The sequence below is a fragment of the Eufriesea mexicana genome, unplaced genomic scaffold (assembly GCF_001483705.2).
Source record: "Eufriesea mexicana isolate 0111107269 unplaced genomic scaffold, ASM148370v2 scaffold22, whole genome shotgun sequence".
NCBI lineage: Eukaryota > Metazoa > Arthropoda > Insecta > Hymenoptera > Apidae > Eufriesea > Eufriesea mexicana.
In genome coordinates, this window is record NW_016908212.1 from 631724 (window position 1) to 646785 (window position 15062).

Genomic DNA, 15062 nt, shown 5'->3' on the forward strand with positions numbered 1-15062 from the left:
ACGCAATGGGTCGTCATAGGGCCTATAAGAACCTGGCTGAAGGGTTCAAGGGGACACTTTCGACAATCCACCGTCTGCATCACGCATCTCAGAAGACTCAAGCTTCCGCTCATTTGTACCGTCAGGGAATAAAATATGATCAAAGTTAAAAGTTCAAATTCTATAAATCCGATCTTTACCACAATCCTGACGATGTTCGAGTTGGATTGTTGATTCGAGGCTTAGATTCTTTAAGCTAATGGTGATAATGATTGTGAGAAATATTTATTATAGGCTGGAGTTTATAATATGTGATATTTATATGTCAATTCATGAAAGAAGACAAAGGAGTCTCTCCTACTGTCACAGAAATTAATGGTTACTGGCGAAGTATGACGATAGTCTTCGACCTTGTGATAGCGAAACTACCGCACTATAATTGAAGTAGGGACACAAACACACGTCTGACTTCGGAAAAATTTAATTTCTGACCATCTGAGGAGTCATATCACCCACATAGAGAACCGAATATAAGTATCGTTCAGGATATAAAAGCCTGGAATAATAAGGCCGCTAATAGCGAGTTAACGAAGATCGTGTTTCACTTATCGCAACCGAGCAGAAGATCCATCAAAAATTGTCAGAACGTCGGTTGGAAAATAACGATAGACGAACGAAGGGGTAACGCGTTTGGTGTCTAACGCGTTTTGCAGGAACGGATCCTGTCGGCGACAAGGACGACAAAGGCGCGGAAGGAATTCCCGACGATTCAATTACTCGAACGCTTACGGCTCGTCAACTGGCACGAAAATAGGGAAGAAAAGTGGAACGCGGCAGATGATATCGAGCAATCCGTGTCCCGGCATAAAAGCAGCCGCCCTACCCTCTCGTTCAGCCTCGTTCTCTAATTTAACTTCTAAGGAGGCGGCGAAAGGGGTGGCGACCTCGGGAACAGATATCCACTTTCGTGAGCCGCTGCCATCGCATAACTTTCGTGGCGGCCGATGCGCTTTCGTGATCTTATATAGTTGCTAGATAATGGACGAGAGCTGAACGAGCATGCAACCAGGACGAGGGCGAACGTCTTCGAGCGGCTCGTGATGGAATGACGTATCCAGCAACTGATTTATATCGATCCAAGAGCGAGCGACCACTAGCCAGGCTAGTTAGTTCGTGGTATTCTGGAAACTTCTGCTCGATGAACTTCCGTGATACCACATTCCGTCCGACCACGAGACGTGGCCATCGCGAAGAGCTCATTGTCGCTTTACCTGACGCGTGTGATAACGTTCGCTCGATTTAAACGGGCTCGCAGAACGCCCTTAAATTCGAGAGCGTTGTCACAGTTATTGAAACTCCTTTGGCACCTTTAGTAGGTATCTTAATAGGTATCACTGTAATAGTCGTTAGGCTGAATTTCCGTCGTGTCGCTAATGATGTAAAGAATCGGGATCGATACTTCGAATGCGACTAGTCTTGGAATAAATTAATACTCGGAGGGATCGGGTTATTTACGGCGTAGACGTTGGGTCGAGTATAACGATCTACGGCAGAGTTGTATAAAATCTCGTGTTAAAGTTCGTGATAGGTTCTTCTGAAACTGAAACTGGTTTAATACCCTTTTGAAACTCTTTCAGATCGTGTTTAAAGCTCGCCGACTTTGTAGTGTACACCGTCTTTTAATCCTTAGACTGTATTTTTCTTTAAATTGGTTTCTATCGCAGGTGGGATCGAAGTAACTCAAAATATCTTTGTTCGCGAATTTTTGGAAGAAATATTGTTTCTGAATTTCCTAATTGTCTATCAAACTGGTTACTTACAGATCGCGTAGGCCAAATCGTATTAATTACGAAAGTGGCCCGAGTGATATATATTTAGTTCCGAATTGGCAAAAATTTTGAGTTTGAAAATGTTCAAAAATCCGTGACACGTGTAGACTATTAGTCAATATCGAGAACAAGCTATCGATAGGATCGAAGGATATTTTCCTCGATGGTCTGAACGCTCGACAGCTCGATTATTGAGACAGTGACTCATATTCGTGCTCAAAATGATGGTTTTCCTTTCTTCTCGATTTATTGGAAATTTTCGAACGGTAATCACGTGTCACAGGCAGTCATAACCGATGCTCGTTAAGCTTTGAGCGTTTTCATGACCGATGATCAAAGCTCGCCGAAGAGCAATTTTAAATGTAGGTTAATTAAATCGGGAACCGGGGATGACTTGTTATTCTCTATTAATCTAATTAATTGTAAACTTACACGTGGCGTGACGTTAAACTGCATTTCCAGCGTGCTTGCTATGACGCGGCAGGTTGGCAAAGACTTCCAGCTCGATGTAACCCGTATTCACGCGAAAGTCCGCGGAAGGGAATTTCTAAAGAGAGTAATTTATTCGAAGCTGTCATTCGTGGAAACGAGGAGAAGTCGTAAAACCGCGTATCTCCAGAAACTCCAGCTCGGAACCCGCTTTATGACTTTCTACCCGTCTGTTCTTCGCGATGCCGTTGAATCGAGCAGTGTCGCTATAAATCCGTCTTTCATCGATTTTCGTGGGCGTTTTGTGCTCGCCCTTTCGCTGCCTACCTTAAACTTTCAAATCACCGGCCCTGGATTTTTTGGAAGAAACAAGTTCCTCCTTGCTTTGATACAAAATTCTTTGAAATGCAGGTTCGAAGATAGAGGATAAAACGCATCCTTGACGGAGACCTGTCTTCGAAACGTTCTTAAAGGGAAGGTTTAGACAGTATATGGAACTCACAGCTATGTATTTATTTAAAAAAAATATCCTAGGTAAATAATTCTCAACAAATTTTCGTTAAATTTGGCACAGACGAATGTAATTAAATAAAAATTTAAAAAATAGGCCCAGATACGATACATTTTGAAATGCGATTCTTTAATCGAAGATGGTGTAATTTCATCGGTTACTCGATATTTGAAAATCAAACGTAACGCACGAGGTTCAACGCGATGCAAATTAATTTAGATCAGGCCCCGTCTAAATAGGGCGACTCTTTGAACGAAAATCACGACTGTATTAATATGCAGCTATATTATACATGACAGTCATGCGCAGGAATAATTTTGTGGAACGCTTACCCAGATGTATGTGTGTAAATATATGGTTGACAATTTAGAGATGGAGTTTGGATATGGATTACCAACGTGGCAGGTTAAGAGCACCTATTTTTGTACATCAACTGCTCGGTTACGAGATTTCCAGATGGAAAAGTTAGAAAATATTTCTATCGGCTGGTTAGAGACGAAAGTGCTGGTAAAGCGTGATGAAAACGAAGAGTGTTCGCAGGGGGGATGGAAGTTTCGAGTATTCGAAGAAAGTTAAGACCTCCCCGATAAAACTCACGGGATCGACCATTGGAATCCCAGGAACGGCACGTCGCGATTGAATTTATCCGCGAAACTTTCATTGATTTCCCATATCGGAACAATTGCACGACTGTTCATATGGTAAATAATTGGATGGAATAGCGACCTCGGCTGGTTATGATTCCTCGAACTCTCATTTCCGATTCTTTTGTGAAGTCGCGCAATTCCTTCGAAATAGTAGACGTGGAACGAGTTCCTTTGTTGGGCCGAAGCAGCTGCGCTTCTATTATCGACCTGTATATCTCGCTTTAACCCCTCGCCATGTCGCCATATGTGTACCCTCTGCACGCGTGTTGCTGTATGTTAGCTACTGAAATCGGTTCCCGTCCCCAACCACCCCCTTTCTCGCCGTAATGCACGATGTTTCAACACGGTAATTAATATTTAATGACAGAATGCCGCCGCGTAATCGGCTCAACTACATTACAGAAAGCATCGTGGCGATGTCGGCCAAGGGGTGGCCCGAGCCACCCTATTCAACGCTGTTCGACCGTGCAACGAAAACAACCATGGACGTTTCTTTAATGCGGAAAAAGCATATTCCCCAAGGGTACGCGTTGTATCGACAACTTTCTAAGGCTCTTTAGCTATTAATTCCCAACCGCTGATACGCTGCATCGCTCCTTCATTTGACGGATGCTTAAAAGCGCAACCACGAGGTTCTCAAAATTTCGTTACTAACAGAGGAGTAACTAATTGCCATGAAATTTGCGATTATATAGTTTTCGAAAGAATGTTCGACTCGTATCCTTTTTTCTCTTCTCTTTAAAGGACTCGAAGGTCGGGATGAAAAATATTTTTCTCCATATCTCGGAAATTATTGGAGATAGAAATATACAGAAAAATTGTGTATTTTTTAATTGAATTTCTTTCGTGTTTGAATTATTACGTGATCGGTATATCAGTTTTAAGAATTGCTTGTTTACATCGATCGTTAGGAGAGATAAGAAATTTTGAGGCAAAGTTATTTTTACGCGTCGGATCATCTAGATTAACTCTCTTGAAGTTTGCTATTTAAATCTTGCACCGCTAGAGAGCGTGTTATAAGTTGAAAAGATAAAAGTTTCCAAGTGCAGTGGCTAAAAATGAATTTTATCGAACTCGGTCTCCGACGCGTTTAAGTGGAGTATTTAAAACTTAGTGGTTATTTCAGTCACGTTAAACTTTGTCACGTCGAAAGGACTCGAAACACTTTCGTAGCGCTTAAACACTTTCATAATAATCGTACGCGATATTCGTCCATCTAGTTTTCTCTAGACACGGTTATTTAACGTTGAACGGAATTCGCAATTAACTTCTCGAAACGCGGGATCGCGAATTCAGTAGTAGCAATCACGAAATGGCAATCGATTTAATTAATTTCCATGCAAAGAGAACGAGCCAGGAGCGTTCATCCTCGACGGTATTCGCGAGGAAATTGTATTTTCATTCATAGAAGAATATTTGCATCGCGAGAGAAGAGTCCAATCATCCAGGATAGGCTCTTCAATTTACAAGATGTCGACGTTATGGAAGATACTTCCGGGGTACCCTCGAGTCGGCGTCGCGTCCAGAATGGAGCAGGCACTCTTAGCTCGAAAGACGATTCTGCCGTTTAATTTCTCCGATACAATTCGCAGATCAAGAGCTATAAACATTTGCATTCTATTCGCGACATTTCTATGTGGCACGCATCGAGATTGAAGAGCAAAAATCGCCCAAGTTGTTTCGAATAAGAAAGATTGCCACCCAATTCTTCGGTGTTTGATTTTCTATAAATTGGACAAAGTATCATCGTGATTGTTATTATACTTTAACTCTTTGGGGCACGCTGGGGTTAAAAATGTTCCACCTTTTTGATGCACCGTGATGCATGGTGGGACATTTTTAGTCCTGGAATATGCAATAGCTGCATGCGCATAGGTTTATATTTCGTCTTATTTATTTAAAGCAGTTGGTAATACCTTCGACAAATGTTATAAAGATATTCAACATGGGGCTATTTGAATCCCACCCTATAACAACAAATTCAATTAAATTATTATTACTTTTTTATGTTTTTACATTATGCGATTCCTCTATTAGTAAAAATAAACCAATTTTGTTTGATTTAAAACGCAATAAAATTTATATGCAACGTGAACCTATTTTATTATCTGGAATCCTGTACTGCAAAGAGTTAATACAGATATATTTGGCTATTCGATTATGTAATTAAAGTTAACTGAATTTGACAACATAGGGTATATTAGTGCTTGTTGTAACACCTGTCATGTTGATCGAGCAGACTCGTGGTTGGTAATACTCTATAAGTCGATGACAATCTTCTCTTTTAACAAGTTAGATACGAATTATCTTACAATTAATTATGCAAAAATTATAAACAAAATAATAGCAGTGAAAAGTATAATATTAAAGAAACATAAGACTCTCGTACGCAGCTTTTGCGGCAGAAAGGTATAAAATTCAATATTTTACGCACATTGTATTTTTTGCTCCCGTTTGTTCCTCTGTTTAATTTTCGTACAGTTTTCAGTGCTTTTCTCGGTAAATGAAGCTAACGTGTAACCCCTGGACTTGAATTAATCAACCAGTCTCGTACGACCATTTTGATTTCCATATTCTACTCGACGATGAATTATTTGCATATAATCGTATCAAAAAAGCAGCTTTAAAATATCAGTTCTTTAACATTTGTTCCACCGTAATGATATAGATTTGAAAACCTGATTTCTTCGAAAACAAAGGATTTACACGATCAATTCTTTGGTTAACATTAATATCTTAAACAACGAAGTGTAAAATATGTCCTATTGTTCTTGTTTTGCTCGCTCAACGCGACTTCCATCGATCGATACAGTTTAGACGGCATATTGTGAATAAATCGATAGAAATAGTTAAACAGTTTCAACGTTCACGTCGCTCCGAAACGCCAAGTGTCACGTGGCGATACAAGAATCAATAAATCGATGCGCAGCTCGTTATGAAATTTCAATTTCCATAAAACAATTGATCTCCGGTGTTCCATTAGTACGAAATACAGCGTTATTTACGAAATGTTTGCGCAAACAGACACGGCTAGAGGATTCGCGACATTGGCCATTTTATCAACGGACGGGATGTATTTGTCCGCGCAGAAAATACAGCGACACGGTATTAACACATCAAACCTTTTGTAGCCCGTTACATTTGCAACGCGGAACGTGGAGTAATGGTTTTTCAATACTCACCAAACGAGCCATTACACGCGGCAAAGGAAGGAACGCGAAGTTCAAAGGGAAACACCTCAAGCGTTTTAAACTCAATTTTATTTCCACTGAATAGCGCGCCTATACCAGTCGGGTTAGCGGACTAATTGAGCATAATTAAATAACGAGCAGTTGAAACTAACCACAACCCGCTTAGTCGGTAGGGCGGGTCAGGGGTGGGCCGAATAAAGAAATCCCGAACAGCCATGCGTCCTGCGCTTTATCCCGTGGTCGTATTCCTTTCGAGCAATTGGCCTCGAATAGTATTATTCGAAGGGACGATAAATAAAGATGATCGTTGCAGAAACGAACGCGAGCTGACGCGTGTGCGTTACTCGCCGCAATTTTAGCTTTTCAGCGACGCGCCGCCATCTTGGTTTTGTCCAACGAACAATTCCACGGCCGACTTTCGATTATTTCTCCCCGTATATCGCGTGAAATCGACACGACGAACGGTTATCGCCCCCTTAATTGCGTGGAATTTAATTTTTCCGACGGTATTTCTGATTCGCGAAACGAAATTCGTGGAATGGAAGGACCTTCCAATGACGATGCTCTAATGATCGTCGAAGACAATTAAATCTTCGCAAAGTCGTGATGTCGACAAAAAGTTTATTCCTTATCGCGGAATAGGGTGGTAATAGAAAATAATCAGCTTCTGTGAAAAGTGTCAACTTCGGTGTTACGCTACGAAATACAAGAATATCGTTGCCGGAAGGCCTGATTGCGAAACAAGGCGAGGAGGACGTCCATTGAACAATACGGCACTTACTGCAGAATTGTTCGGAATCTTGCGAATGTCCGAGTAATTTGGTGCTTTCAGCACTCTTCGTAAAAGACCCTTAATTAGTAGGAAGCTAGTTTGTCCAAGTGGAAAAAGCGAAGTGGAAGCAACTGGCACGCGATATTCCGTAATAATTTCTCGTACCAAACGCGTCTGACCAGTAGCGGGTCTATAGACCTAAGTATGACTAACCGGCACAGGCTGTTTCTACTTAAAGAATAACAAACGATTCCGGGGTGGGTGATAAAATTTGTATAAATATACTCGCAACTTGCTCTCTTTACCGACTACCATTTGCCAGTTGAACTCGCGTTTATAATTCCGGTATGCATTGTGTACGCTCGCGACTCGCTGCTGGCTGGGCGGTCTGTTCTCAAGATCTTTAAAGGGAAACGATAACGAGGTTTAATGCGACTGCTACATTCGCACGACAAATAAACGGTTAAATTATACATTGTTAAACTTTTTTTCCTTTTTTCCCCCTTCCTTCTCGTCGTTTTCCTCGTTTTTAAGATTCCCACGCAAGTAGCAACAGGAGGACGAGGGAGAACGCTTTTGAATAAAACATATTCACCAGCGGCTATGTCCTGGAGTCTATTCTTCCGGTTCTTTCGCTTTTCGCGTCTCCTTCCTCTAACTCGCCCGCCGGCTTTTCTTCTCCCCCTTCTTTCACCCCCTTTTGTCTGCAGCTGAACAACCACTTATTCATGAAACAACGGAGCCCGGTTCATTCTAACAATTAATGTTTTGCAACGGCCGGCCGAGTTTCGCCGGAAGATAGCAGTTTAAACGGCGCTTAATTCGGCGCGCGATCACGCCCGCGGAATTCGCGACGGAATTCTTTTCATCGTCCGCCGCGGTTCACGGCGCATGATTGAAGTGTTTGATGCAGGGATCGGCCGCCGTTTAAGAGGATTCGACGCCGGGAACGTTTGGAATGTTTTAGCGTCGGGCCGACCAAGCTCCGCGAAGCGTTCAGCCTAGCCGCGTTCTTCCTTCGCTTCTCTTCCTCCGCGTCGGCTTTGTCCACAATCGTTCCGACCCTCCTTTGTTCACCGAGTTTGTCAAACCAAGGGGTGCTTTATTTTTCAACCATCCACTGCGCTCTTGTCTGCCGGCACTTTTCTTACGTCCACAACGTTTACGCCATCGCGAATACAGTTACGTTCGCGATTATCTGCAAGCACGGTTGAAATTGAATCCAGTTCGAACGCCATATTTGCTAATCGTGACTAGAAATTATTATCACGAGAGTCGTGGATGGTATCGTCGAGAGCAAAGGTCTCCGCGTTAGAGGCGAAATCTTCGTTCAGCCGGCTAACAAGCGGAAGTTATAAAAGTTCATGCCTGTTTATCTCGACAAACAGTTTCACATTTTCTATACACCACGATGGTTGCGAGTTTCCCTTTTAACATTCATCATTCGCCAAACTAAATTGCACCTATCCATCACCCGGCGAACAACATCGTTAGAGTGATCGAGCTGTTTTGCTCGAATAAAAAGCCAGGATATCTCATTGTTCTCGGCATCTATTTTTCGCGAAATAACGACTTAATGATACCCAGCCTCGAACTTCTTTTAATCGTCGGTGCTCGATGTACAACGCCCGGGTAATGTACCTCTGATTGATGATCCGATCGCGTGCTCCTTTTTGCTTCAGGTTCTGACAGCAAGGTGTCGGATGTTGATGGACAACCGTACACAACGTTACTGTACAGCAACGGGCCGGGATACACGCAGCCAAGGAATATTTTACGAGAGGCTAGCAAGGATTCCATTCAGGTAAAAACAGAGCCGGCTCATATTCTCACCGCGGCAAGATATCGCGCCGCTGTTTATTGGATCGGAAAATGATCGTGCTGAAATATCGGGGGCACGTTTAAAAATCCATCAGGCTTTGTCGAGGGGTTCATTCGCGAAATATTCGATGGGACTCTTTCCAACTTCATATATTCCACCCTTCACCGTCCTCGTTTCGCGTTTCGAGTCTCCGCGCATCGCGATCATCGGTTGTTCTTCCGACCCAATCTTTTCTGCCCGAATATCTCGCAGATGTACACGGTGCATGCACATCGTCGCCTCGGTTCCTCCATCTTCGTCGATTTACGCAAAGAAAATTCAATTACGAATAATCGCGAGATGTAACAAAGTGTTCGAACTTTTCTTCGTCATTTGAATCGTCGAACCATCGGAAGCGCGGAGAAACGTGGAGAAACGTTAATGAAATCGCAATAGGAAACAGAATTCTCAAAGGATTTCCGCTTGTTTTACATCCAAGCGTCGGCGTTGTAAATCTACCGGTAAACAGTTTCAGTCGCACGTAATAAATTTCATTTAGAAATGCAATTCTACCTCGTTCAATGTATTCCACGAAGCATTCCGGGTTCCTTCGTTTCGCGATATTAAACGCATTCGCGAGTTTCATCTTAGGCTATTCATTCGCTTCCTCGAACGCCGCAACAACGATCGGTACAAAGCTTCGGGAACCGGCACATTTATATTAACACTATGCTGTCTAATCGGGATTCTTTCGTATGATACCAACATGGTGTCATCGGGATTTGCCCGATAGTCTTCGCATGACACCAACGTGGTGCCACCGGACGGCATAGCGTTAAAATCGCGTCAAGCATCGACGGATTTTTGCAAGCGTTTGTTATTCTCGTTCGATAATTCGAGTTTCGCCAAGCGGATCTACTCGTAATGTCGAGTCTTTGCAGGTGTTCAATCGATCGAACGCGAAAAGAAATTTCGCGTGGAGCCGCACGGTTACGCGTTAATTAGCGTGGAAACTGTTCTGTTCTCGACGCGGAATGCTCGCGGTTCCCTTTGGGCGATTCTGGCCGAGACAGCAGCCGGAAACGCGATTCGAGACTCGATGAAATAAATGGTAACCCAGTTTCGCGAAAATAAGGACGTTTTCATAAGGCTTATGCAAAAGAGTAGGAAGAGAAATTGGAACGAGTGGCGAATAGGAGGGTGGAGGAGATAGGGAGAGAGAAAGAGAAAGAGAGTGAACGGAACAATAAGAGTTTCGCGTTCATTAAAGTGACCGTTCCCTTCGTTATGTATTTGTTTCTCGCCACGCGTTTCAAACGCGCGAATATTATTAAAAAGAAACACGTCATCGGCGAACATGTTATTTTCCCATCATTTTCCGCCTTCTTCACCCCCTTCCTGTTTCCTGCCGAAATTACGCGGTTCATACGTCATCGGCGAACATATTTTCCCATCATTTTCCGCCTTCTTCACCCCCTTCCTGTTTCCTGCCGAAATTACGCGGTTCGAAATATTTTGCGGATAGAAGGACGAGGTTGCGGGGTTTGTTTTAAACACGACGCGATTTACTGGCAGTGAAATGCCGTGTTTTCGAGTATCGAAATCGGAGGCTGATCATGAACGCGAAAAGCAATAATCGTTGCCAACGCGTATCGGAATTTGTAACACGTACTCTGACCTTCCTTCCCCTGCTTCGATGGAAAATCGATTTTTATGAGCATCGTTCTTGAGGTTCCTGTGACGTGAATGCACGTTGCGTAAAACGATTGGAAAATTGCTTGATCGAATAATTTAGACTCACTCGACGACCATGTACCCCGAAATATACGATAGCTTGTGTAACTTGTTACTTTCCCGTTTGCACTGAAAATATTTCTGCCGAGATTGTTCAAAGGAAAAATTTTCCCCCGTGTAATGCTGTCGTTTGATTTTTTAATTTTCGGCCTAATAGATCTATCACATCGAAAACTAGATGTCAATAGTTACGGGTTAAAGGTATCGTGTTTAACGTTCCTCCATTTAATTACGTATCCACCGGCACGGTTAATTTTTATTTTACGGCTGATTTAAGCTTAAAAATGAATTTCTTCGGATACATGGCAGCTAAACAAGAAATAAACGAAGAACCCCACGTTCTGCCTTCATTGTTTAATTAAAATCGCCGACAATGTAGGTCACCCATTCAGAAAAATTTATTCTTTTCCTCGCATTCTTCTTCCCCTTCGACGCTCGCACGTCCCATTCCCGTTCACTTACCACTAAAATTCCACGACCAGTATTTCCACTTACCCTCGGGTTAACGAAACGCATACAGATAACACCGAGAGTTGAACCCGCGTTAGCACGAAATCGACGAAGGAGATCGCTGCTTAAGATCCAATCAATTTCCTTACGACTTTCCCGAGTAAAACAAGATAGCCGGTTTTATTCCGCCCCTGTCCATTCGGGGATGAAATAAAATAATCGTTGAAAGAATCCGTCGCTTCCCGAACTCGTCATGGAAAATCGTTCCGAATACTTTTGCGCTTTTACACGGGGCGATACGCTCGTCCTGTACGATTGGCCACCATTGTCGGAGGTCCCTGCAAGCCGTGATAACTCTGTTTACGTAGCACGGAATATCGCTTAAATATTTTGAAACGCGATTCGAATCGTCGAGAAATCGGCTTTACGCTAATGGTGGATGACAACCGTGTCGCTTCTCGATATTTAACCTCTTGTATTATAAACGCACGGAAGCCTCGAGGTACAGGGTAAATTTCATGGGCCAAATACGAGGGTCACGAATCAAATTCCACTACGCAAACCTCAGCCAAACATAGATTGACACTTTATACCAATCAACAAAATTTTATCGGAGTTGAAGTAGGTATTCCATCAGAAGTTTGCTACCGTGGAATAGTTGAAAGTCTGATACCAAACAATCGGAGGCTGTTTGTTCTAAGAACGGTATAACCGTAGGCTAGAACAAGCCTATGAGAGCGGTGTTTTATCAAAGAGGTTCACAGGAGATCTAACACTTGGAGATTTCGCGGAATAAACATAAGAAGCACCGTTTTTCTATTCTATTTTCTATTTCCATTTACGAATGAAATATAGAAAGCATCGATTAGATTTGCGGTAGATTTAGGTTCACGAATGAGACATAAAAGGAACCTATTATTAGACTCGAGGTAGATTCGGGAATGAGATATAAATGACACCAATGAGACTCACTAATTAGATTCAAGAATGAGCCATAAAACGAATCAGACTTGCGGTAGATTCACGAATGAAACGTAAAAAGCATGAGATTCATCGGTAGATTTCACAGGTGAAACGTAAGAAGCACGAGTCTCGTGAACTATTGCGAGAGTTCCCGCGTGAACAACTTCATCACTGACTACGCCACGCACTGCAATAGCTTAAATCATGGCGCAAGGAGTTAAGCTTCCTTCCCAGGTGCGCAATAATTCCACGAGATACGGTGGTGGTGCGACGTAGATTTCGGGGCCACAATTGCGAAACGATCGTAAGTGAACTAGCGTCCCCACGGGGTCTTGCTATCCCCAGCCTTTCGATTCGACGCTTTACGACGGCTTTTTAACCTCCTCTGACCTCCCGCGTCGCGGCGCAGCGACAACCGTCGGCTCTGTATAATTCAACGAAGACAGCTTCCTTGGCTCGTGCCACGGGCTCACGTCTTCATTTTTTATTTACCCAGTCTCCGTAAGGGAGAGAAGTTTTGTTCGAAGGTACTGTAGCTAAACCTCTTTGAGGGGCTATGATTTTTTAACTCGAGACTCCAGTTGCAGCTTCATTGCGTTTGTTCTTGAATCGTTGCGAGGAGTGTGCAAGGATTTAGAAAGGGTAGGTTTCAGAGAAACAGAGGGTAACGACACTGAGAAACATTAGGGAAGCATAACTCGTGCAACCAATAGAAAGCATCGACGTGGCGAATAATATTGATTATGGGTTGTTATGATTTTATCTAACCGTGTGTATACAGGATATTCCGGCAATAAGCGTGTTTAGGTTTAATTGAACGCTCGTATTTGATTGATCTGTGGGTTTATTAGTAAATTCGATTGGCGAAGCGTTAACTCCGTTCGATTTACTTGTTTATGCGTATAGGTTGGTTATACGTAATCAATTTTGAATACATAATCCGATTAATTAGATAATTTGAATTTTGAATTGTCTCGAAATCCAGCTTCTAAAACACCGTCCATCGTGGAAATATAAGACACATAGCGCGTCGCAAGGTTTCGTATAATATTCCATCGACTTTGTCTTCCTGTTGGATCACGTTACTTGAAGTATTGCTGCTGTAATACTTCATAGTTCGACAGTGACATATTTCATCCTCGACAGATTCCTCCTTTCCATTTTGTAATTCGGAACGATAGAGCCCAGAGACACGAGTAATAAAGCAGGCTGTTGCACCGGAAGTTTCACGATCAATGGGGCTAGAGATAAAACGGGCAACCCAGTTCCTTCGATTCGAATGGCAAAGGGAGGAAAAACTAAACGTGCAATGCTAATGACGATGTAATACGTACGTACGTAAATTTATGAAGATTTATGACTTTTTTCTCTCGTTCGGTTAATTCCATATATCTCATCTTCCTATAGATATTTTTATAATACATTTCCCATCGCGTTTTAATGGCACGGAAATACAATGCGGTTGAACAGAGCATCGGTAATCAAGATTATTCCATTGTTACAAAAATGTAAATGTTTCGAAGCAATGTTTCATTCCGATACAATTTTTACGAAATTACCATTACGATATGAAATTATGTTCGAATATTATGAGAAACCAGGTACCGATGGAACAATAATATTTAAAATCGAAATGGTGCGTACTCAGTTCAGTATTAGTATCACTAATATCATGGATAATTATCTAATTAACCTTTTCAACTCGGATGGCAGCTCCTACTCCTGTTCCACAACGAAATTCTGAAAATTCATAACCGATATTCAGTTCAAAGTAATATAACGATATATGGAACACTGGAACAAAATAATTTTATATACAATCTACGTGGCGTTTATTCTTCATTGTTGCCAAAAATGTTACCATTTCTGCAACAGAAAATTTTCCAATCACTTCCTCCCTAAAAGTTTTCAAATGCAGAGGGTCAAGAGCGAATTACATCTAAGTACTACGGTTCGTTACTCGCAAGAAAACGATTTCAAAATTAAAGAAATTCGGGCAACTCGATTTCCCGAAACATCCACAGCTCGAATACACGTCGTCCAAACAACTGCCAAGTTGTTCCCGGACAGAGCTCCGCAACGCCATGTCTAGATCATCCTTACGACCGGCCAAGATCTCCCTCAATACGATCCATCTTTACTCCGCGATTTTTCGTAGCCTACACGGGAAAGAACACGAAACATTAATCCTATCCGCGCGTATCCCTACGGTCGAATCCTGCCCCCTGATGCACCCTACCTACTCGTGCTGTATATCTGGCCGACAGCGAAGTTCCAGCTCCGTAAAAGGCGTAAGTAGGGTTCCGTGATCGCCCGCGGATCTCGATGGCCTATCGGGGAAGATCGAAGGATCGTGGCCTATGCATCCGCGCTGAAACTTTCGTTTCTCGCGTCGATTTCAATTCTCCTCGAGGCTGTAACGCTGCCGGGCCTCTCGAGCCATGGAGGAAACTTTTACGCGGTGTATGCTCGATGGAAAGGCTAGCTGGCGGCAATGCTCGTTTCCTACGGGCCCGAGGATCCTCCGTCGTCGAGCCCGACCCTCTGGGATGCACCCTTTCATCCGATCGCGCGGGCTGAACGTGCCAAAGGGGTTCGTCGAGTTTCCGCGAAAGTACCCTCGTGGAACAGCTTTCTTCCTTTACCTCCTTTTCCCTTCTTCTCCTCCGATTTTCTCCTTTTTTCTTCTTGCCCTC

General features: G+C 42.8%; 1 protein-coding gene across 1 annotated transcript in view; it reads left to right on the forward strand.

Annotated features, from left to right (window-relative positions):
* Positions 1 to 15062, forward strand: part of LOC108553326 (uncharacterized) — a 138037-nt gene that overhangs the window by 92609 nt on the left and 30366 nt on the right. Inside the window, exon 7 of the mRNA XM_017908193.1 lies at positions 9051 to 9162. Within this exon, the coding sequence (XP_017763682.1) occupies positions 9051 to 9162 (112 nt within the window). The remainder of the gene's footprint in view (positions 1 to 9050; positions 9163 to 15062) is intronic.